Source organism: Brachyhypopomus gauderio, unplaced genomic scaffold (genome assembly GCF_052324685.1).
Source record: "Brachyhypopomus gauderio isolate BG-103 unplaced genomic scaffold, BGAUD_0.2 sc102, whole genome shotgun sequence".
NCBI lineage: Eukaryota > Metazoa > Chordata > Actinopteri > Gymnotiformes > Hypopomidae > Brachyhypopomus > Brachyhypopomus gauderio.
Window position 1 is genome coordinate 226,391 of NW_027506923.1, and position 25,122 is coordinate 251,512.

General features: G+C 47.6%; 1 protein-coding gene across 11 annotated transcripts; it reads left to right on the forward strand.

Annotated features, from left to right (window-relative positions):
• The first annotated feature begins 1 nt into the window (after position 1).
• Positions 2-20,331, forward strand: LOC143497174 (uncharacterized). 11 transcript variants are annotated; one of them, XM_076992971.1, is made up of 28 exons: positions 293-469; positions 1,758-2,020; positions 2,418-3,138; positions 3,563-3,681; positions 4,235-4,297; positions 4,801-4,953; positions 5,120-5,253; positions 5,387-5,481; positions 5,619-5,673; positions 5,946-6,083; positions 6,196-6,378; positions 6,717-6,780; positions 7,312-7,474; positions 7,545-7,660; positions 7,795-8,149; positions 9,373-9,504; positions 9,828-9,864; positions 10,449-10,583; positions 11,010-11,691; positions 11,899-12,053; positions 12,844-12,953; positions 15,641-15,840; positions 16,070-16,211; positions 16,700-16,733; positions 16,926-17,018; positions 17,143-17,758; positions 17,910-18,153; positions 19,398-20,331. In XM_076992971.1, exons 2-28 carry the CDS (start codon positions 1,764-1,766, stop codon positions 19,506-19,508), a joined length of 5,307 nt encoding a protein of 1,768 aa, XP_076849086.1. In that variant the 5' UTR covers positions 293-469; positions 1,758-1,763; the 3' UTR covers positions 19,509-20,331. The 11 variants fall into 11 exon arrangements, 4 of the variants coding, with proteins under 4 accessions (XP_076849089.1, XP_076849086.1, XP_076849087.1 ...); XM_076992972.1 differs by having other exon boundaries at positions 16,929-17,018; XM_076992973.1 differs by having other exon boundaries at positions 294-469; positions 12,844-12,947.
• Positions 20,332-25,122: the final 4,791 nt, after the last annotated feature.

The window sequence follows — 25,122 nt, forward strand, 5'->3', positions numbered from 1 at the left end:
CACTCGTTAGTCTGCTGCTGGGTTATCGTCTTTACTCGATGTACACACGTTATCGTTTGGGTTTTGGTTTTGTTTCTCTAGCTAAATTTTACTTTGCGTGCTTGTGACTAACTGTGCTGTAAAGCGCAGGTGTTTTAGCAGAGAATTAAATTTACAAAAATTAGTTGCATATTTAGTTGTTTACGCTACTTTTTCAGCCTCTGTCTATTTTATTTAACTTGCTTGCTAGCTGAATTTAATGCGTCGGATCTAATATTTTTAATTTTTAGATATTTTAAAAATATAAATATTTAAAATATAAATAAACATTACTATTATTAAGTTGCTTTTAAAGTTCGCGCATGCGCGGTTTTGGGAGAACAGGGCGAACTGAATTGACCGCAACACCGGAAGTGACGACACGTGTCGAACGTTCTCGCGCGGACTGAGATCGCAGCGGCAGTAGCGCGCGAGAGTGGGAGGTGAGAGAGTAAGTTGGCCATTTTCTCCCCAGTGTTATTAGATATAACAGTGTTTTATATATATATGACTTCTGTAAGTGATACTGTCTGAGAGTTTGTGCCCAACAGAGTTTATTGTGAGGTTATGTGGGCGTTCCGTTGCTTCATTCGGTGGTTTTTTACGACATGGTTGTCGTTAGCTTGGTAAGCTAGCTATCGTCCCAGGTTAGCAGCAGGTTGTTGTGTGTGATATCACCAGTCGGGTGTCCTGACGTCCTGCACACTCCTAACAGGACCTGCACACTCCTAACAGGACCTTCACCACTGTGTGTTAAACACAGCACTTCGTGTGGCTTCTCATCGTAAATGACAAAGATTTTAGGTGATCCCAGGATGTGAGTTTAGATGTACACCTCTCACATTGAAGCAGGTCCATCTTCAGGACCACCACGGCCATGTGTCCTGCACACACACACTGCGGTTAACATAACAGCTGTGAGATGGTGTGTCCATGACATAGTGCTGACAGTACAGCACACTCAATCCCCCAGCCATGGGTGCATCTTGGTGGTAGACAGATGGACTATGTAGATAGATACTTTATTGATCCCGCAGGATGACATGCAGTATTGCTGACCGACTGGACTGACATATAGACCACTGGACATTTTGCTTTCAGCCGTGAAGCAAGTGACTCTGCAGAGCAGCAGTGATCAGTCTCTCTGGTACCGTTAGAGAGGACCGTGGGTTCTCACTCTACAACTTAACCTGTGTTATCTAGCCAACACTCCACTGATCTAGTGATCACTGGTCACACTGCTCTATTTGAGCGGCGGTCATAGAATGACCATATGGGTAAAATACTTTCTATACTAGTGTTTTGTTAAAACATTACACTGTATATTGCAATTATAGTATTAGTAAATATACTAGCATTTCATGACTAATTGTGCAGGGTGAATTATGTGTCTGTTTTAATGTAGGTGTTAAGAACAATTTGTTAATCATCAATGAAACATTGCAGTTCACACTAATATATATATATATATATATATATATATATATATATATATATATATATATATATATAATATATATATTTTTTCATAAGTGTATTTGTTTCGTTGTGTATGTCTCGTCTGTGAGAAGTCTGTGCACGTGATTGATCTGTGCACGTGATTGATCTGTGCACGTGATTGATCTGTGCACGTGATTGATCTGTGCACGTGATTGATCTGTGCACGTGATTGATCCGCGCACGTGAATGATCCGCGCACATGAATGATCTGCTGTGCTCCTTCTGTTGTGTTCCTCCAGTGAACCATGATTCGCAGGTCCAGGATCAGTGTGCGGCCCAACGTAAGACCCGCCGGCAGACCTCCCTCGGCCTCCCAGGACCCATCCCATGGTGACCCGGAAAGGTCTGGATCCCCCTCAGCCATTGGCCGTGACCTAGGGGCCAAACCAGAGCACGGGGAGGCCACGCCCACTCCTGCTGCTTCTGCAGAGGGAGCCAGCGCTAAAGCAGAAGGCCAGAACGCGTCCCTGGGGGCTCAGGCAGAAAGCTGCAGCCCGACAGTGTGAGTCTCCTGTTCACTGACCACGCAGACTGACCACTGACCACGCAGACTGACCACTGACCACGCAGACTGACCACTGACCATACTAGAGATTTATCCACTGGATTCTGTGCCATTTCATTTACTCATAATTAAATGTCTAATTTATTCAATAAATATTTTCAATGGTATCATCTGGTGAAGGGATTTTATACAGTGATTTTAATGATATTGCTTTCTGAATGTTAGTGAAATGGAACATTTAACTATGGGAGTTGATCTACTGGACAAAGACTAAGGCTTGATCTGTGCATGTTAAAGGACTGTGCCACCTGCAGTGTAATGCTGAATATACTCTGTATCCACCAGTGTGACTATGGCCAGCAGTTTGTCCTTGAAACGTATTTTCTTTTTCTAGACACGTGGGAGGCATCACTCCATCCACTGCTGGCACTCAGAGGAGAAAGCGCATTACTGTCTTGCCCAACCTTGCCAAGCCCCGCACTACCACAGCCCCCACCCCTGCTTCTGGCCCCGCCCCTAGCCCCGCCCACACCCCCACCCCTGCCCTCACTCGCACCTCCTCCAGGACCCCAAAGTCACCTGTCAAAACTGCATCAGCTCCAGAGCCTGGGCCTACAGCTCCGCCCCCAGCCCTGCCCTCTGCTCCTCAGTCCCCGCCCCATGCTCCACAGGACCAATCAGATTGTCAGGTCGATCTCAGAGGGAGGAAGAGGCCCTCTGGAGTGGGAGGGAGATCTAAAACCCCGCCTACTACCTGCGTGGAGGAGACGCCTGCCGGCTCTCTGGAACAAGAAGATGAAGGAACACAGGAAACCGAGTCACTGTCAGCCAATCAGGAAGCAGGATCTTCTTGCCTCCCTGAAGGTACACAAACATCAGTTTCTGAAATCCCAACTGGGGATCCTGAGTGTCGGCCTGCTCAGTTTGAGAGAATGACTGTTCTACAAGAGAAGATGGACGGTGAGTCTCCAGAGAAAGGTGAACAACACCAGCCCCAATCCACGGCACCTTTCCCACTGACTCTGAGGACCCTGAATGACCCAGTGGACCGGCTCAGACTCGCCAGGGCGAAGAAACTCCGAGACCTACTGAAGACGGAAATGAGAAAAGACAAGGTGAGGGTGTGTGCGTGTGCAGGGCTCCGCCTCTCTGTGTAAGGGGTCGGGTTGTGTTTGAACAAATCTGCTAGTTGGTTATTGGTGTTCCTAAGAGATCATAAGACAGCAACTGGCACAACTATGGTTGGTTTATAGTGATTTAAGAGACATTTGATGTCTGCAGGACAAGTGTTTAAAAAGCATTAAATATGGTAAGAGAGATACTGCTTTGCTGGCTGCAACGGCCACACCCTACTGTCCTGTCCTGACTAAAAGCTACACCCTAATGTCCTCTCCTGACTAAAGGTCACACCCAAATGTCCTGTCCCGACTGTAAAGGCCAGACCTAACGTCCTGTCCTGAGTTTATTGGCCACACCCTGATGTCCTGTCCTGACTGTAGTGGCCACACCATAACGTCCTGTCCTGTCCTCACTCATTAGCTGAGAGAGAAACAGCAGAAGCCCAGGGTGGGACACAAGGTTCCTAAAGTGGTGAAAGATCACACCAAGATGACCATGAGAGAGCTGATATATTACCTGCCTTCCACCAACCCAATGACGTAAGAGTCTGTGCACACACGGCTGCTCGTGCACACTCACGTGCACACTCACGTGCACGCTCACGTGTTTATCATTTCATGTCCAATGATCCTTGCATTTTGACAAATGTCTCGCTGATATGTATCACTGTGTCATGTGTCTCACCTGTGCTGTCTCTCGTGTCATTCTCACTTGTGCTGTGTCTCAGGCTGTTGTCTCACCTGTGCTGTGTCTCGTGTCGTTCTCACCTGTTCTGTGTCTCATGTTATTCTCACCTGTACTGTGTCTCGTGTCATTCTCACCTGTACTGTGTCTCGTGTCATTCTCACCTGTACTGTGTCTCGTGTCATTCTCACCTGTACTGTGTCTCGTGTCATTCTCACCTGTGCTGTGTCTCGTGTCATTCTCACCTGTGCTGTGTCTCGTGTCATTCTCACCTGTGCTGTGTCTCGTGTCATTCTCACCTGTGCTGTGTCTCGTGTCATTCTCACCTGTGCTGTGTCTCGTGTCATTCTCACCTGTGCTGTGTCTCAGGCTGCTGTGTCTCACCTGTGCTGCTTTTTCTCCCTGCAGATCTTATATGGAGGATGAACAGAAAGCCACTGAGACGGTGTTGCCGTCGTCTCCAAAACCAGCGTAAGACATTTAAGCCTTAGATTAAGCTTCTTTTTTAATCTGAGGCCTTTGGCAGACGGCCGTACCCAGATAGACGTGCGTGTTCTCCGGTGACGACACTACTCAGTTGGGCTCATCAGCTCACTGCTGGACTCCTGATGTACCCGCCCCACCGCTGAGCTGTGGGAGTGGATTCTTAGTGCCTGTCACATCGCTGGGTCATAAATCCTTTAGGATATGCTTTATCAGCAGATCCTGACCCTTGACCCTTTCTGTATATTTGCTTTGCCTGTGCATTTGGTCATCATACAACATTCCTCTGGACTGTGTAGCTTGCTCTGTGTTGATCTGTGGCACTGAGTCTGGTGCTGGTATTACCGGTATTGTTTTACACAATATGCATGATCTCAGAGTGAACAGCTCTAGTTTAGCAGGACAACTCTGGACGTCCTACTGCAGGACGGCTCTGGAACTCTAATCACCAGCCAAGCATCTACATCTCCCCGTGTCCACCGTCTGTGCAGGCCTGTAGCGTCGCCAGCTGCCCCCCCACAGCCTGTGGAGGAGGAAGAGGAGGGAGAGGAGGGAGAGGGGAGCAGGACGGCGGAGGAAGAGGCTCTGCTGGCACCCAGGGTGAAGGTGGCGGAAGACGGCTCTCTCATCATAGACGAGGAGAGGTGAGCCTGTGTCCTTGGGTGGACGTCTGGGTCCAGGGACGTCTGCTCTGCCGAGTCATTGTGGAACACAGGAAGAGAAGTGTCTGGAAGAGACTTATTAGCACAACTTCAGCCATTTTTAGTAGGTATAATATTGTTGTAATATTCCTGCTCTGCGTGTGTGTAGTTTAACCGTGGAGGTGCTGAGGGTCAAGGGGCCGAACCCGGCGGAGGGGAGGGACCCGATCTTCGAGCGTGGCTCCACCACCACCTACTCCAGCTTCAGGAAGGGCACCTACACCAAGCCCTGGTCCAGCCGAGGTGAGACCTCCGTGGCCACAGCTCGCCTTTCCCGCCTCTGTGCTGCGGAGGGTTGAGACCCCCCCCCCCCCCCCCCCCCCGGTGGTGTTGGGGTTTGTAACGCCGTGTGGTCTCTGTGTTTGTGCTGTCTCAGAGACGGACATGTTCTTCTTGGCCATCAGTATGGTGGGGACAGACTTCTCCATGATTGGCCAGCTGTTCCCGCATCGTACTCGTGTAGAGATCAAGGTGAGACTTGCCCCTCCCTCTCGACCTCACTTCCTGTTCCTGTCCGCCTTTGCTCCCCCTGGTGGTGCAGGAGGCCCGTGTCATGGCGGACGTGCCATGCGTGTTGTGCTGATTTGTTCTTGTTCTGATCCTTTCAGAACAAGTTTAAAAAGGAAGAGCGCACCAACTCCTGGAGAGTCGACAAGGCTTTCAGTAAGTGGCCCTCAGCACCTTTTAGTATGAAGAATTATAACATCTGTTTGAGTTGGTACAAAGGCTTTGTCTGGTTAAAGCATTTTCCAGAGTTGAAGGTGTTTGTGTGGCTGCAGTAGGTCTGCAGTGTGCCCTCTAGTGTTCAGAGAGGTAACTGCATGCTCGTCAGCGTGTGGTCCTGTAAAATCTCAAGCCAGGAATGCACTCAACGGCCAGGAGTGAATTTACGGCTCAGAATTTACGGTTGTTGTGATGTAACTTCCTGCCTTCAGAGGAGCGGCGTCGTTTGGACCTGGAGTTCTTCAGAGACCTGCTGGGGAAAATCCTCCAGGACCAGGCCAACAAACGGAAGAAGAAGAAGAGCGCCTCCAAGCTGGCCAGCGTTCCACGCACCGCCCGGGGCAAAGCAGGTGAGCCACGCCCCGCCTAAGGCCACACCCAGCCCCTCCTGAGGCCACTCCCCCCCTCTCCTCCCACCGGTGCATTTCCAAATGCGTTTTGAGCTTGAGGTTCTTGTTTCAGTGAGGAAGAGGAAGACACGGTCTTCGTGCTCGGAGGATGAGAGCTCGGGCAGCGACGTGATGGAAGGAGAGAAGGAGAATGAGGACGTGTGTGATGATGGAGGACTCACTGGCGACCCCATCAGGCCCAGGAGGAACATCACAGGGGTGTCCGTAAAGAAGGCCAGACACACAGACAAGCCAGGTGTGACACAGACAGCAGGGTGCCTAACGTGAGCCTAATGTGAGCCTAACATGAGCTTAACATGAGCTTAACATGAGTCTACCCTGTATCCACCATGTCCTGTGTCTAATGGGGCTGTAGTGTGTAATGTAGATGCTGTAGGACGGGTCAGTTGGTTAACAATTGTGAAAATCGCTTAGTGCATTATAATGCACAGCAAAACAAATGAACAGAAAATGTTAAAAATTCAGACTTGTCTGACTAGATGTCTAGATGACTTCTTAGATGTTCCAAATGAGTGACTTTTGAATTTTGTTTATAATGTGGCTGATTGGTGACTGACTGGTGATGACCTTAAGATGAGCTGGTGGACACAGAAGATGCAGAGAACAGTACATCTGAAGAGCAAACACCTACTGACAGGTACAGGCACACCTACCGTCAGGTATGAATACAGCAATGACTGGTATGAGTACACCTACTGACAGGTACGAACACACCTACTGACAGGTATGAACACAGCAATGACTGGTATGAATACACCTACTGACAGGTACGAACACACCTACTGACAGGTACGAACACAGCAATGACTGGTATGAATACACTTACTGACAGGTAGAAATACACCTGTTGACATTTACGACAATCAGCAATGACTGATACCTATAAAGCAATGATGTGTACAAAAACACCTGGTGACAGGTATGAATACAGCCATGATGGGTACAAAAACACCTGGTGACAGGTATGAATACAGCCATGATGGGTACAAAAACACCTGGTACCTGTAATGCAGACTAAGGAACAGTAGACCTTGTTCAAGAAATAAGGCTGTAGAGTCAATTATGGATAAAAAAAAATAGATTTCACTGTTATATCCCTGATAAAGAATTTGAACGTGCTCTGGAAACATTTGGTTGGTGAAGCACTGATCTGAATATTTCTGATTAGCTCACAGGAACTGGACTCAACAGGGGGGAAAGGAGAGTTCTCTGGAGTTCAGCCAGCCCAGGTCAGAGGTCGAGCTCAGAGGTCACCGGCTGAGCTGGGCCGGGGGTCAGGGAGGAGGGGTTCGGCGGGTCCTAGCAGTGCCCTGCGTGACGGGATGTCAGAGGTAAGGCACCGTCCTGCTCACTGGATGCCAAAGCCTTTCTTTGGTTGGGTTTCATGATTGGTCTTCACAGGAGGAGGAGAGGAGATACACTGCTGATGTCATTTCCTGTGGTTTGGGGGATTCAGAGGAAGAGGAGGAGCCTAATCTCACTGCCATTCAGGAGCACATTTTCAACAAGCCAACCAGGTGTGTTACCCAAAATGCAATGCTGCGTCACAGGTAGACTTGGGTGCTGTCTGAATGCAGGAGCCACGGAGGCTGAATGGATGAACACGGTTCATCTGCAGAGATGATGGGATGATGTCTCTGATGTCCCTCAGGTCAGGAAGGATCCCCAAACTCTCCCAGCACGTGATCCGCGCAGCAGCCAGTGAAGAGGATGAGGAGTCTTCCTCAGTCGCTCCTCTGGGGGGGAGTCTCGCACGAGGCCCGGTGGGTCCTGGCCGGAGGGGCCGGGTGAAGGCGGGACCCAGTCTCACCGCGGGGCTCACTCGCAGGGGCCGATCTCGCATACTCACCTTGCTGGCCTCCACTCAGGAGGAGGATGAGGAGGACGAGGAGGAGGAGGAAGAGCAGTGCCCTGTCAGTGTGGAGGAGGAGAATCAGGCGTTTGTGCCCATGGCTCTGCGCTCTGTGGCTCCTGTGACCACAGAGGTGGAGGAGACCATGGAGGAGGTGAGAGACGGGGGCAGGGTGGAGGGGCTGGGGTGTTTGGGTGAGTGGGTGGGTGTTTGGGTGGGTGGTGGGTGATTGTTGGGTGTTTGGGTAGTTGGGGGATTGTTGGGTGATTGGATAGTTGGGGGATTGTTGGATGATTGGGTAATTGAGGGATTGTTGGGTGATTGGGTAATTGGGGGATTGTTGGGTGATTGGGTAATTGGGGGATTGTTGGGTGTTTGGATAGTTGGGGGATTGTTGGGTAGTTGGGGGATTGTTGGGTGATTGGGTAGTTGGGGGATTGTTGGGTGATTGGGTAATTGGGGGATTGTTGGGTGATTGGGTAGTTGGGGGATTGTTGGGTGATTGGGTAATTGGGGGATTGTTGGGTGATTGGGTAATTGGGGGATTGTTGGGTGATTGGGTAGTTGGGGGATTGTTGGGTGTTGGGGTAATTGGGGGATTGTTGGGTGATTGGGTAATTGGGGGATTGTTGGGTGTTTGAATAGTTGGGGGATTGTTGGGTGTTGGGGTAATTGGGGGATTGTTGGGTGATTGGGTAATTGGGGGATTGTTGGGTGTTTGGGTAGTTGGGGGATTGTTGGGTGATTGGGTAGTTGGGGGATTGTTGGGTGATTGGGTAATTGGGGGATTGTTGGGTGATTGGGTAGTTGGGGGATTGTTGGGTGATTGGGTAATTGGGGGATTGTTGGGTGATTGGGTAATTGGGGGATTGTTGGGTGTTTGAATAGTTGGGGGATTGTTGGGTGTTGGGGTAATTGGGGGATTGTTGGGTGATTGGGTAATTGGGGGATTGTTGGGTGTTTGAATAGTTGGGGGATTGTTGGGTGTTGGGGTAATTGGGGGATTGTTGGGTGATTGGGTAATTGGGGGATTGTTGGGTGTTTGAATAGTTGGGGGATTGTTGGGTGTTTGGGTGATTGGTGGGTGTGTTGTGTGATTGTTGAGTGTTTGGGTAGTTGGGGGTTTGTTGGGTGATTGGTGTTTGGGTTGTTGCCATTTTAAGTCATTTTGACATTTGTTTTGTCATAGATATCTTTGCACGTCTTACACATTTATGATTTCCTCTCCTCCCCCCTCCACTCTCCTCCCCTCTCCTCACTCCTCCACTCCTCCCCTCTCCTCACTCCTCCACTCTTCCTCTCTCCTCGCCCTCCACTCCTCCACTCTTCCTCTCCTCTCCTCCTCCTCTCCAACACTCATGTTTCATGGTCACCAAGCTGGACATCTCTGTGAATGTTCCTGATGTCCTGGGAATTTCCCACAGTGCCGTGTGCTCCGAGTCTTCATGCGAGACTGCTCTGTCCACTGCTGGGCCTGTTCCCGGCGACCACCAGCTTGACCTGCTCGTAGTAAGTGCCCGGGGAGACCGCGGGCCCCTTTCGCCCGGGGAGACCGCGGGCCCTTGTCGCCCGGGGAGACCGCAAGCCTCGGCAACCTTTTGGGGCTCTGAAGCTGTTCATAAATAATTCCAACAGGACAACATGGAGCTAAACTGAGATTACACGCTTGTTTATTATATTGTTTGAGTATTGGACCCCGCCCTCACCCCTCTCTCACCCCGCCCTCACCGCCCAACACCCCGCCCACACCCCTCCCTCACTTTCATCCTTTTTTGTTTGTCTCTAGTCTGTGTGAAATGAGAATCTGTCTGATGTCTGTTTTTGTTTTTAAGGATGTGATTGAGTTCCTGACTCCAGACCACATGGAAGGTAAGGAGTGGTTCATCCTCACTTCTTATTGGACGCTGGTTTAGGGAGTGGTTCATCCTCACTTCTTATTGGATGCTGGTTTAGGGAGTGGTTCATCCTCACTTCTTATTGGATGCTGGTTTAGGGAGTGGTTCATCCTCACTTCTTATTGGATGCTGGTTTAGGGAGTGGTCCATCCTCACTTCTTATTGGATGCTGGTTTAGGGAGTGGTTCATCCTCGCTTCTTATTGGACGCTGGTTTAGGGAGTGGTCCATCCTCACTTCTTATTGGATGCTGGTTTAGGGAGTGGTCCATCCTCACTTCTTATTGGACGCTGGTTTAGGAAGTGATCCATCCTCACTTCTTATTGGATGCTGGTTTAGGGAGTGGTCCATCGCCGCTCCTTATTGGACACTGGTGTATTAGCCTGTCCTACTGTAGAAGGCTGTTGTCTTTGGCATCAGTTGGCCAGAGTTTTCTTCTCTAGATCCTCCCCCTCTCTTTCTTTCTCGCTTACTGTGTGTGTGTGTGTGTGTGTGTGTGTGTGTGTGTGTGTGTGTGTGTGTGTGTGTGTGTGTGTGTGTGTGTTTCCTTTCCTTTCAGTGTCTGAGGAGAGTTATGCAGAGGCAGCCAGGACCCTGCTGACCATTGGCCACACGGCTCACGTGACCCCCACATCAGAGCCAATCATCAGCCACATGGCTCACGTGACCCCCACAGGAGAAGCAGTCAGCACAGGCAAGAACTCCACCACGCCTCCGCACAACAGCCCCTCAACACCCACTACCCTCCGTTGCCATGGCAGCGTCATTGCCGTGCTGACAGCAGTCCAACACCCAAATGACACGGTAGTCCTGTGGTCAGAAACCATGACCAGAGTCCATGAATCCTATCACGGTTGTGCAGATGGGCTACTCTGTGACATGATCACTTGTGAAATGCTCCTGTAAGTCGGAGTCGCCTCTGAGAGTCGGTGAGGGGTTGGATAACTAAACACAAACACATGGGACCTGCTCAGGTTAGACGCTATGATAGTTGTCATTCACACCCCGAACAGAATTTGTCCTCCACATTTACCCATCAAATGCCATTACAGAATATGATCTGGAGTGTTTCAGTTCTCAATATTGACTGAGATGTTGGTGTGTTTTCACTGTTCTGTAGATGACGACACTTTCTTTGTTGAAGAATCGACGCTTTCACAACAGGAAGTCCAGCAAGAATTTGTTTTAGAATCAAGTGACGAATCTGAGACCACATGTGAGACCAGCCATGTGGTTACCTCTGGCCTTTGTGTCGATATCATCTCAGATGGTGGCGATGGTCCAGACACAGTTGGTGATGTCTCTAATCTTGACCACGTTGACTCTAGAGCTGCTATTCCAGAACCTTCCCAGAAAGACGCTACCTTCATGGAAGAGCCCATCATTTCACAGGAAAGTAACCTTGTGGTTGATCATAGCCATTCAAGGGTCTCCAACATCACAGTTCCACGGAGGACCCTCAGACCCAAACCCAAGCTGTCACCAGTACCCAGACACACACGGGTCCGGCAGAAGGAGATGTCAGCAGCTGCCGCTGTCCAGAACCCTCTCACGGGGCCGCCGTCTGCGGAGAGGTTACGGGCACCAGGCGAGGCGTGCTCCACCCCCAACGTGACCTCGCCAGCTGGACCTCAGGGGAGGACGAGCGGTTCTGACCACAGAACCCGTGGGGGGGGTGAGGGGGTCAGCTCTGGGAGGCCTCCAGATACACCAACAGCGGATGGAGCGTCAGCTGGAGTGGTGGACGTAGAGCAGAGGGTGGAGGTGGGCCAGCAGAGCCAAGCGCAGCTGCAATCACACAGGTACTCGCCTGTAAACCCGTGTTGGTGTGAAGCATTGTGGGTTTTTCTCCTTCAAGCAGATCCACATTTTCAGAACAGCTTCACTGTTTTTGTGTTTTGTTTTGTTTGTATTGTTTTGTTTTTTACGGAGACGTATACAATCAATGTATGAAATCATGTGTAACCTGATCTTCAACAAGGCGTGTTGGTGATTCTGTCTGTCTCCAGCGTAAGTGAACCGCAGACAGGTCCTCGTGGTTCTCAGACCTCGGTCCAGACCTCTCGGGCTCTACGAAGGTTCCGAGGCCCCAAACCCAACGTGGTCCGCCTCTCCAGAACCCCTCGAACACAGACCTGCCAGAACTCTGCTAAGGCAGTAGCGGGTGAATAATCATGTTATGATCAGAATCAGCTTTTTTATTTGGATTAAATATATATTAAACTCTAGTACAAGAATGTCGATTTATGAAAAGTATTTTACTAGACCGCGGAAAATAAGTAGTCATGATTGACATTGGTGTATCGAACGTCACGGTAGCTAGCAGCTTTAGGCTAAAAGCGGCGTCTCGGTTTAACTCGTTCCCACAGTGTTTTCTTGATATCGGTACTGATACCAGTGTTGTGTAGTTTAATCTCATTGTTTTCTGATATAACTTGTTGTTAAATAGTAATATAGTTAATATCACTTCGAATTAGATTATGATTATGATTAATTATTAATTATGATGAATTAGAATTAGATTATGTGAATTTCAGTCACACGACTTCTATTGTAATTAATGTATTTTATTTTAATGTGATACATGATATTATAAATATCATAACTTTATCAATTCTCAACCAATTTTCAAAATCCAGGTATCATTTTAAAGGTCCATTTCAGCTCTGTCTAGATTCTTTTTAAGCTTGGGGCTGTTTGAAAATTTTGTCATCATACCTAGTATGCTAGAACATCTAATAGCATGTTACTTATACACTAAACTAGTCGTTTATAATGACTAATGGGAAACTAATTGTCATTGATGGCTGCTGTTAACCTTAGCTAAAGGTACAAAAGTCCGTTTCAGTGCTGGGGGGGGCTGGGAGTACCTCACTCAAACACTCTCCTGTTCTGATGGTTTTTCTGCATTACAAGACCCATTCAAACACATGCTGCTGTGATCTTGTCCACAGACACATTCACTGACACTCAGTCAACAGGAGGAGGCGCTAATTCCACCCCAGAACCAGGCACTTCCCAAAGTACAGCGCAGGAGAGAGACTCGCCACAGAACTCGGTAATGGTGAGAAGCTCAACAGGCAAATATGTGGCATCGTTCTGCTGTGTAGGGTACAGAACCCCACCTGTGTATGGTACACAACCCCACCTGTGTATGGTACACAACCCCACCGGTGTAGGGTACACAACCCCACCGGTGTAGGGTACACAACCCCACCGGTGTAGGGTACACAACCCCACCGGTGTAGGGTACAGAACCCAACCTGTGTAGGGTACAGAACCCAACCTGTGTAGGGTACAGAACCCAACCTGTGTAGGGTACACGACCCCACCTGTGTAGGGTACACGACCCCACCTGTGTAGGGTACACGACCCCACCTGTGTAGGGTACACGACCCCGCCTGTGTAGGGTACAGGACCCAGCCTGTGTAAGGTACAGGATCCAACGTGTGTAGGGCACAGGATCCAACGTGTGTAGGGCACAGGATCCAACGTGTGTAGGGCACAGGACCCAACGTGTGTAGGGCACAGGACCCAACGTGTGTAGGGCACAGGACCCAACGTGTGTAGGGCACAGGACCCAACGTGTGTAGGGCACAGGACCCAACGTGTGTAGGGCACACAACCCCACCTGTGTAGGGCACACAACCCCACCTGTGTAGGGCACACGACCCCACCTGTGTAGGGCACACGACCCCACCTGTGTAGGGCACACGACCCCACCTGTGTAGGGCACAGAACACAACCTGTGTAGGGTACACAACCCAACCTGTGTCACTAGCTGCTCAGAGACTCTACGTTAAATAACCTGGACAACTAACGTCGAATTTTAAAGTGAATTTACACTTACCCATCAGTTAATTAAAACACCTACCTTGAACAAAGATTAGCTGGCCACCGTGTTAGGTTCTGATTGGCTTGAGTTTGTCTGTTGGCATGGTTACTCATCACTGGCTATTTTCAGTGGATGAGCTGCACACTCTAACTCAGTGGTGGACAGTAACTAAGTAAATGTAATTCGTTACTGTACTTAAGTAACATTTCCATGTATCTGTACTTTACTCAAGTACTTTTATTTGGTAAGACTTTATACTTTTACTTCACTACATTTCAAAGCGAAAATTTGTACTTTTCACTTCGTTACATTTACAGAAACATGTCGTTCCTTTTTCATTTTTTAAATCAACGTTTAATAAAATACCGAAAGGTAAAAGTGTACCATGTCACAGACTATAACCAATCAGCGCTCAGTAAGAGATTAAGATTTGTACGCTAAATGGCTGAGGATCTGACATGGCTGCAACAGATGTCTTCCCCCAACACCCCTGGCCTTATTTAGCCGAAGTGTTTGTATTCCTCGAAAAGAAGAATTATTCGTATTCCTCCTCTGCATTCCGAAGAACACATCGCTGTCATCATTTATGAACTCGCTGTCAAACTTGAAAAAACACATCGAAGTAAGTTCACCATTAGATTAGTAGGTTTATATACCCCGGTTAATTATATCACATTGAAGTACACTACATTTAACAGATGCTTTTATCCAAAGCAATGTGCTAGTACCCGAATTGCAATCTGTGGAGATGCTAAGCGCCAGTTTAACACAGGAGACTCCCACATCAAACGTTAAAGCCGGGGACACATACACGCGAATTTGGCCAAGCGAAGCGAACTTCACAATTTATTCATATGAGGGAGGCGAAGGCAAGTAAATATGAGCGAAGCAAAATTATTAAAATTATTATTATCAGGGTTGGGGGGCGGGGCGGCGGCATGTGTGTAAAATGTTGGCGGGGGTGGCGGCGAGTGTAAATTGTTGGACACAAATTAAGTATTATGTCGCGATCGATCGCCAGTGGTTGGCGCCACAGCAAACTAGTAACTCATTGAATCATAGATGTAGATCAGAGGTAAATAAACTAGATTTTTTTTCAGTGTGAGAAATCGGATGTATGTGAGGTGTAGTGCGAGTGAAAACGGTCTCTGGTAAAGACAGTCAATGCGTGCGAGTTGGCAACTCTGATTATTATTATATTAATTATTCGGCCAAGTTTAATATTATGAGTTCAGTTGGTTGGGCTGCACACAATTCTAGTTCGAGGTGCTAGACTAGAGCTTCTAGCTTCCCTGTCCCGCCATGTGGTGGACAACAGAACCTCAGAAAAAGTCCCCCAAGCCCTACTGAAGTGGCCGGTTCGAAATTATTGTTCTGTTTGGTGGTGAATTATGTTTTCATATTAAACTGTTTGTCCACTTGTCTACCTTTCTAGTGTGAATTATTAATATGGATAAAGTTTGGAGATGAATGTTGTGAGGATAATATAGGCTAGATTTGTGTATTTTGTGTTTGCTAGGCAAATGTAAGGCACTGTTTCCTGCTCACCTTTTGATCGAGTAGGCCTAGGGGTTTTGATGTGACGCTAAGAAAAAAAAGGTTTTTACTTTTACTTTTAATACTTAAGTATTTTTGAAGGCAGATACTTTTGTACTTCTACTCAAGTAAAAAATTGAGGTGAATACTTTTACTTTTACTTGAGTAATATTCAATGCAAGGTAACTGTACTTTTACTCAAGTACATAATTGGTGTACTTCGTCCACCACTGCTCTAACTACACTTTCAAGGTGTGTCTAAAAACAAGAAAATGTTGTAGAAAATGGGTGTAGAAGTCCTGCTGGGTGTAGATGTACCAGTGGGTCTGATGTACACAAGGTGTTTTTGGCTAATTGTTTATATACTAAATGATTTCCAGGCTGTCTCCAGCGTGAGGCCAGGTGTTACTGAAGAGGAGGAATCGAGGGAGGCGGGTTTTGAGCCGGAACCCACCTCTGATGAGCCAGTATTCATTCTGTCCCTCACGGAAGTCCCGCCCACCAGAGTCAAAGAGGAGGAGCATCGAACTGAGCCACTCCCACTTCTTGCAACATCAGAATTGGTGTCTGAACCGCTCAGGTGAGCTCTGGTTTGCTCAAACTTGCTCTGAAACACACAGCAACAAACACACCCCATAACCCTTCATAAGAGAATGATGGCAGAGTGAGATGCCAGAAGCAGTGAAGACTCACTGCACCAGTGAAGTGAACGCAGTGATCCAGGAGTCTGTGTCTGGCACTCTGTCCCTGTGTGAGGAATTTAGAAAATCTAACTTGAAAACTTTCGTCTCCTTTCCTCCTCCTGTCAGTGGGGGCGGGCCCGGAGCAGCAGGTGACCTGGTCCCTCACCTGGTCCTCCCCGAAGAGCTGCTGCGTGTTTCAGCAGGTCAGGAGGGGGACGGTGATGGCGGAGAACAGAACCGAGAGAGTGAAGAGAAACAAAAGGAGAAGGTAAGGCTGGTCAAGTAACAGAAAACCTTCACCTGAGAAGCTGAGAACCTGAGAAGAGCTTTCACACACTCACTGAGGTCTGCTGGACAGACAGCTCCTGAGAGACAGACTGCTTCTGCCAGGACCCCTATGTAATGCATTTTTGCTGTCTGGCTTTGGGGACATCTTTCCCCAAGTGATTAGCTTGATCAGGGCTGCTGGACACGTTGGTGGTTCTGCTGAGTGAGGTTTACTCGGGTCTCTCCTGAAGATGTTGAGGTAACACCTCATATGTAGAGTGATGTTCTGATGTTCTGCAGTGCCGACCACTGCACGTACAGTCTGGTAATCTGCTCATCTGAGAGGTCAGACAGGTGAACAGCTAGACTGGACACAGCAACAGAACAGACAGGCAATGTGTGTAAATTAGCCCATGACTAGATTTAATTTGTTCACCTGAATATCTGAACAAATGTGTGACCTGCTGCCCCTTGAACATTTCTGTGCAGAATCCCACAGCTGCTGGAGGCTCAGGGCGGTGTGGTAAGTGCCTGGGCCTTCATACACACTCTCTCTGTTTAACACTGTGAGCCCAGAAGTTCTCTAAAGCTAACTTTGTAAAAACAAATTTTCTCAGAAATGTTATAAAGTGTTTAGGGTAGTGATTTGTTATTAGTGCGTCCAACCTTGATGGTCTGGCTCTGTGACTGTAGCATCACTGGGTCTCTTCCTCAGCAGAACTGTTACTAAGCTCAGCAGCAGAGGAGAACAGTGAGCTGACGGACCCGCCAGACAAGAGGTGTAAACCTCCAGAAAGAACCAGGAGAGGTAAAGATCTTATTCTTCTGTTTTCTCTAGCAGCCATTGCTTGTTTTTCTTAAAAATGGAGAGACATGGAATCTGTATCTCGTTGTGTGATACGTTCCCTACATTTATTTTGACTATTGTGTAGCCAAGCTGCAGGTCAGACCCAACCCAGTTCAGAGAAGAGGCCACCTCAGACTCCCTGATAAAGATCCTCCAGTATCCACCCCTTCAGACAAGACCAGTGGCACGCCCACCTCAATGCAGGAGACCATGCCCACTTGTCCACAGGAGACCACGCCCACCTCAACGCAGGAGACCACGCCCACCTCGACACAGACCACGCCCACCTCGACGCAGACCACGCCCACCTCGACGCAAGAGACCACACTTGTCGCTGAAACTGTACCAGTCACCACTTCATTAAAAGATCTGTCCTCAGCTTTAGTAGAGCAGGCCCCCAGGATGTCCGTTAGAACTGCAAGAACTAAAGCCCCTCCCACTCTGCCCCGCCCTTCTTCATTTCGCACATCGTCACGGCAAAGTTCAGCTTCCTCCTCTCAGCCCCGCAGTATGGACACGCCTCCTCCTGAATCTGCCCCTGAAGTGGGCCCTTCCCAAAGCATTGTGGGACATCTGGACGTCACACAGGTGGAGGAAACGCAGGCTGTTGTTCTGGATGACGTAGAAGCTGGCGGATCAGGGGTGGAGTCACAGGCTGTCTGTCAGATCACCCCTGTGGCTACGACTGGTCCTCTGTCAAGGTGTGTGGGTCTGTTTTATCAGTGCGTTTGTTAATAATGTATCGCCATTATTACCAAATCTCTGTGTGATCTTGAAATGATGTGTGTTGCATACAGTCCTTCAGCTCTGTGTTCTAATGCTGCTCCGTGCCCCCCCCCCCCCCCCCCCCAGACCTGCTAGGAGGCCGAGAGGTTTCCTCTCCTTCATGTCCAGTGCGAGCGCTCAGGGGGCGTCGCCGAGCAAACGCTCCTCCCAGAGACCAGCTGTCAACACTTCTCGTGCTGATCAAAGACGGGCCGCTCCAGGACCTTTGACCTCAGCAGGCAGGGCGGGGCCTGCTTCCCGCCCCTGCACTACGACCCCCTCGCAGGCCAGCACCCGCCCACCGCTCCCTCCACCCGCTCTACCACAGCAGGTGACCACAACGACCCCCACCCACACACAATTAATTAATAATTTAAGGTGCTCCCTTATGAGGAATGGGGCGTAGCGCTGACTTACACCGCCCAGAGTAAGACTACCGCTGAATTACACCGCGCAGAGTAAGACTACCGCTGAATTACACCGCCCAGAGTAAGACTACCGCTGAATTACACCGCCCAGAGTAAGACTACCGCTGAATTACACCGCCCAGAGTAAGACTACCGCTGACTTACACCGCCCAGAGTAAGACTACCGCTGACTTACAACCGCCCAGAGTAAGACTACCGCTGAATTACACCGCCCAGAGTAAGACTACCGCTGAATTACACCGCCCAGAGTAAGACTACCGCTGACTTACACCGCCCAGAGTAAGACTACCGCTGACTTACACTGCCCAGAGTAAGACTACAGCTGAATTACACCGCCCAGAGTAAGACTACCGTGACTTACACCGCCCAGAGTAAGACTGTGTGTACATTCACAGCCAATATGTACATAGATAAGCAGTGTGTTTTTACAAAGTTACTTATAATTATGACTGAACACAGTTAGAGTATTAAAGAGTTAGAGTGTTAAAGGCCTTGGTCAGGGTTGTGATGGTTGGGCTCAAACCAACAACCTTCCGATTTTAAGGTTACCTTACTAGGTTACCGGTACCTTAACCACTTTAACTACCCCTGCTGAGCTGGTCTGTGATGGGGACATGTGTTCAACTCTCTGTGATGGGGACATGTGTTCAACTCTCTGTGATGGGGACATGTGTTCAACTCTCTGTGATGGTCTGTAGAGCTGCCTCTCTGTGTTGAGAGGAACCACTTAATAATCAGAATAATTTCACATCTGTAACATCAATTACATCTACTCATTATTGCACCTTTAGTTTAGAGCATTCTCTAACCTGTCTGTGGTTGTCTGGTGTCTCTGTGACCTGTCTGTGGTTGTCTGGTGTCTCTGTGACCTGTCTGTGGTTGTCTGGTGTCTCTCTGACCTGTCTGTGGTTGTCTGGTGTCTCTCTAACCTGTCTGTGGTTCTCTGGTGTCTCTCTGACCTGTCTGTGGTTGTCTGGTGTCTCTCTGACCTGTCTGTGGTTCTCTGGTGTCTCTCTGACCTGTCTGTGGTTCTCTGGTGTCTCTCTGACCTGTCTGTGGTTGTCTGGTGTCTCTCTGACCTGTCTGTGGTTGTCTGGTGTCTCTCTGACCTGTCTGTGGTTCTCTTTGTCCTGGGACATGTATGCAGTGTGAGACCTCAAGATCAAACCCACATGCAGTGGAAGAACCTAGCAGCGTGTCTGCGTACTTCCTGGACGACATCTTCACCGTGGTGGATGAACCGGAGATGGTGGAGTGAGAGGACTGACGAGGGGTCAAGAGGGACCTCTAGTGGTGACATGCCTCTGAAGAAAGGTCGTGGAGAAGGGACTGTACATTCAGACTGTCCACTTGAAAAGCACTCTTACACTAACTGTGCAGTCTTAAACTTAGAGTTTGTGTGAACAAAAAGTTTGTCCTGAACAGTATTGAACACCCAACATATGGGCCAGTGTTGGAGTTATTAGAGTCCCAGTTAACCCATGACTGGGATAAAGTCAAACATTAATACCTCACAGCTGTACTAAACTGGAATAAGCATCACGATTCTCCTCTCATTTCAATAGAGTTCACTCACTTTTATACATATGTTGAGTGATTCACTTTTAAGTGTTTTTTTTATTATTAGTATTCCATTTTATTGAGTTTTATTTTGGCAGTATGGTTGTGTGGTTTGGCAGCTCTTCACCCCAGTATATTTCAGTCTCGTCCCGAGCTGGGTCCACCTCTGTCTTGCTAGCCTATGTCCCACATTTCTTGTGCCAGACGTTGACCAGCTGTCCGTGTCTGGGGTGTGTACACAGCGCACCATCTACCCCAGGCCTGCTTTTAACCTGCTTTTTACACAGTTCACAGCCATGTAATGTATGCAGAAGCGTTTGAAACCCTGCTGTGTGTACAGATGTTTCATGCGGTGGTCTTAAGGTTCCTGATGGCCAGAACTCTCAGACTCTGTGTTCAGACTCTGCCTGGACTGAGTCGACTCCGTTATATCCCACGAGGCTTTATGGACTTATTCTATTGCTCTACAGTTCCAGTTGTTTAAAAATGTAAAATATGTTAATAAAATTTATGGTCAAGCATCTTGATATTACTTGATGTATAAAACCTTTTTTGATTTATTATATAATTTAGGATTAATGATATAATTTGTGAGTTTGACCTTAACCCCATTGAACACCTTTGGGATTAATAATATATATATTTCTTACTTTAACTCCAGCTAAACCTTTGGGGATTAAATGTGTAATTTGGGATTAATTACAGTGGGATGCGAAAGTTTGGGCACCCTTGTTAATTTTCCTGATTTACCTTTATAAATCATTGAAGTTTTGGATAAAAAATTAAGGTTAAATATATCATATAGGGCAAGGGTACTCAAATAGAAATGATGACGGGCCACATTTTATTTTTTCAATAACTGAAGGGGCCGGTTACGTGGGGGGGAGACGCATTTGGGCGTCTGCTACCTGTTTTTTGTTGCCATAAAGGCAATCCCCGGCATCGTCTTGTGATCGCGGTGCGGAATTTCAAAATAAGAGCGGATAGCGCGATTGAAAAAAAAGATTCCAAAAAAAAAAAAAAAAAAAAAACTTTTTTAAAAACATCTCGCGGGCCAGAAATAGATAGCCCGTGGGCCGCATGTGGCCCGCGGGCCGCTGTTTGAGTATGGGGGATATAGGGGATAAACACAGTGATATTTGAGAGGTGAAATTAAGTTTATATGATTTACAGTAAGTGTGCAATAATTGTCTAAACAAAAATAGGCAGGTGCATATGTTTGGGCACCCAAAAAAAAAACCCTTAACTTAATATTTAGTAGATCCTCCTTTCGCAGATATAACAGCCTCTAAACACTTCCTATAGCTTCTAATGTGAGTCTAGATTGTGGCTGAAAGTATTTTAGACCATTCTTCTTTACAAAACATCTCTAGTTCATTCAGGTTTGATGGTTTCCCAGCAAGGACAGCTCTCTTTAAGAGACACCACAGATTTTCAATAATATTCAGGTCTGGGGACTGAGATGGCCATTCCAGAACGTTGTACTTGTTCCTCTGCATGAATGCCTTAGTAGATGTTGAGCAGTGTTTAGGGCCGTTGTAGATGTTGAGCAGTGTTTAGGGTCGTTGTAGATGTTGAGCAGTGTTTAGGGTGGTTGTAGATGTTGAGCAGTGTTTAGGGTTGTTGTAGATGTTGAGCAGTGTTTAGGGTCGTTGTAGATGTTGAGCAGTGTTTAGGGTGGTTGTAGATGTTGAGCAGTGTTTAGGGTTGTTGTAGATGTTGAGCAGTGTTTAGGGTCGTTGTAGATGTTGAGCAGTGTTTAGGGTCGTTGTAGATGTTGAGCAGTGTTTAGGGTCGTTGTAGATGTTGAGCAGTGTTCAGGGTCGTTGTAGATATTGAGCAGTGTTTAGGGTCGTAGATGTTGAGCAGTGTTTAGGGTCTTGGTAGATGTTGAGGAGTGTTTAGGGTCGTTGTAGATGTTGAGCAGTGTTTAGGGTCGTTGTAGATGTTGAGCAGTGTTTAGGGTGGTTGTAGATGTTGAGCAGTGTTTAGGGTTGTTGTAGATGTTGAGCAGTGTTTAGGGTCGTTGTAGATGTTGAGCAGTGTTTAGGGTCGTTGTAGATGTTGAGCAGTGTTTAGGGTCGTTGTAGATGTTGAGCAGTGTTCAGGGTCGTTGTAGATGTTGAGCAGTGTTTAGGGCCGTTGTAGATGTTGAGCAGTGTTTAGGGTCGTTGTAGATGTTGAGCAGTGTTTAGGGTCGTTGTAGATGTTGAGCAGTGTTCAGGGTCGTTGTAGATGTTGAGCAGTGTTTAGGGCCGTTGTAGATGTTGAGCAGTGTTTAGGGCCGTTGTAGATGTTGAGCAGTGTTTAGGGTCGTTGTAGATGTTGAGCAGTGTTTAGGGTCGTTGTAGATATTGAGCAGTGTTTAGGGTCGTTGTAGATATTGAGCACTGTTTAGGGTGGTTGTAGATGTTGAGCAGTGTTTAGGGCCGTTGTAGATGTTGAGCAGTGTTTAGGGCCGTTGTAGATGTTGAGCAGTGTTTAGGGTCGTTGTAGATGTTGAGCAGTGTTTAGGGTCGTTGTAGATGTTGAGCAGTGTTTAGGGTGGTTGTAGATGTTGAGCAGTGTTTAGGGTGGTTGTAGATGTTGAGCAGTGTTTAGGGTCGTTGTAGATGTTGAGCAGTGTTTAGGGTCGTAGATGTTGAGCAGTGTTTAGGGTCTTGGTAGATGTTGAGGAGTGTTTAGGGTCGTTGTAGATGTTGAGCAGTGTTTAGGGTCGTTGTAGATGTTGAGCAGTGTTTAGGGTCGTTGTAGATGTTGAGCAGTGTTTAGGGTCGTTGTAGATGTTGAGCAGTGTTTAGGGTCGTTGTAGATGTTGAGCAGTGTTTAGGGTTGTTGTAGATGTTGAGCAGTGTTTAGGGTCGTTGTAGATGTTGAGCAGTGTTTAGGGTCTTGGTAGATGTTGAGCAGTGTTTAGGGTCGTTGTAGATGTTGAGCAGTGTTTAGGGTCGTTGTAGATGTTGAGCAGTGTTTAGGGTCGTTGTAGATGTTGAGCAGTGTTTAGAGTTGTTGTAGATGTTGAGCAGTGTTTAGGGTCGTTGTAGATGTTGAGCAGTGTTTAGGGTCTTGGTAGATGTTGAGCAGTGTTTAGGGTCGTTGTAGATGTTGAGCAGTGTTTAGGGTCCTTGTAGATGTTGAGCAGTAATGCTGTGTGTGTGTGTGTGTGTGTGTAATACAGGTGGGCCTGTATGAAGACAAAGCAGAGTGAGGCATGAGTACTGTAGTACTAGAGTGTCCTTCATTTAAGGGCTGATACGTGTACGTGTGGACAGACAGTCAGACCAGATAATATCTTAAAATGAACAGAACAGAAAGGCCATGGTGGAACTGGTGTCTGTACAGTGAAAAACACGTTACTGTAATAAAGAAACCTTAAAGACCTGAAAGAATGTTACCTGTTTCATCATGTAACTTACTGCATTTACAAGTGTTGTAATTTACCCATAGTGCACAGAGACAGGAAAGAATCCTTAGTGACAGTATTATGACTATACTGAATTTATAATACAGTATGTCCTGAGTGTCAGATACTAAAGGAGATACAGTCCATTAGTGTCAGTGAGGTCAACGGAGAGAGTGAGACAAGTGGTTGAGTGGGGACTGGATTACAGCTCACTGACGATGACCTGCAGGTAGAAACTGCTGAGTGACTACAGTCTGATGAACAGACCGTGTGCTGGGTGACTACAGTCTGATGAACAGACCGTGTGCTGGGTGACTACAGCATGGGTTAAAGTTCTCCGTCACTACGACGGATTTCCGTCATTTGAATTTTTTGGGGAAAAAATCCGTCAAATCATAATAAACCACACAGGCGTGCTATCTGTTTTGTGTCCGAAATATGATCCTCTCACTGGATCGTCAGCGCTGGATGGATGACGGCGGTGTCATTTGATTGACTTTCGCGAGTGACCGTAGCGCGCGACTCCGCACACCTGAGCAAACGGCGGAGGCTACTTGGCGCGTCGCATTCTTTGCAGTGTTGTCCGAAACGATATGTGGTAGTATAAAGAAACAGCCCTCAAAAACTGGGGAGGGAACATTCACCTGACCAATTTTAATGTTGCTTTGTGTTTCAGGAAAAAAAGTGCTGGAATTTAGGCTAAATGAACATGCTTGAAATTGTATCTACTTCGTTTCACAACAAATATCTGTCTGACTGAACAATTCTCTTGTATTACGTTAACAAATACGAGCCTCTTGTAATTCCAGGACGAAACATGAGAGAACGTGAAGACGTTAAGATTGGGCGTTTTGAAAATAAACAACCCCTAAATAATGTGAATAAAACGCGAATTATTTCGAATGGTTTCGAGTATATGTATAAATATTTACCTTAATTAAGTTTAACGTGCTGGGAAATATTGAAATGGACCTTGAAAGTGACGTACAAGTGTTTTAATACCACATTGTAAAGGTGTATGAACCCTGCAAACATGACTTAGTTCATTGCGCTGAAGCGCGGCGCGGGCGAAGTGAAGTTACAAAATTCGAGAGGTGCACGACCTCGCGGATCGCCAGCGCGCGAGGCTCTCGCGCACGGGTGGAGCCACCGCGATTACGCCATTTTCGGCGCGAGGGCGACTCGTCAAGTATACAGGCTTTACTTTGCGTAGTGTGGGTGTTTGCTTTAACCAGGCTTTGTCGGAACAAAGGTACATACTGTACGCGAATAACGTACTGCACGCAGTTATCCTATCCTGACGCCGTCCTCCTCGGTCTCGAGCCGCATAACTGTGTATTCTTCCGCCGCGCACACCAAACACCAAGTTCCGTGTACGACGCACGACGTCGTAATAACCCGGGGACCGCCTGTATTTCAGACTAGAGGTCTGCGCGGGACTGCTTTTTTAATCCCGCTCCCGCTTGTTTTAGACCCGCTCCCGCCAAAAAATCTTGTTTTAATCCCGCTCCCGCCCGCACCTGCTTGTTTTAATCCCGCTCCCGCCCGCACCGGCCAAAAAATCGCTTGTTTTAATCCCGCACCCGCCCACCACATACACATTTCTGTCGCCCCCGCCCGCAATCCTAATATGAATTGAATTAATTAGATTTAGTACTTGAAATTTTCTTATGTATTTATTAAAACAGCAATATAGCGATGGATCGCGCTGTCCCATTTCTTACCACAGTCCATACACATCCCGTTAGGTGACGTACACCAACACTTTCTGACATGTATCACAACAAGCCGATTTCCATCTCCATTAATTACAATGGAATATGACTTCCATACATCAGACTTTCCTGTAGTTGGCTTAATTGTGGTGTATTCGCCTGTTTTAATAGAATTTTCCACAGCTGAAACTGGT

Bases quoted from the DNA above. Each gene is read 5' to 3' on its own strand.
- LOC143497174 (XM_076992971.1), top strand. From the start codon at position 1,764: ATGATTCGCAGGTCCAGGATCAGTGTGCGGCCCAACGTAAGACCCGCC. The intron at 7,661-7,794 runs GTGTGTTACCCA...GATGTCCCTCAG, and splicing joins ATTTTCAACAAGCCAACCAG to GTCAGGAAGGATCCCCAAAC. The intron at 16,734-16,925 runs GTAAGTGCCTGG...TCTCTTCCTCAG, and splicing joins TGGAGGCTCAGGGCGGTGTG to CAGAACTGTTACTAAGCTCA.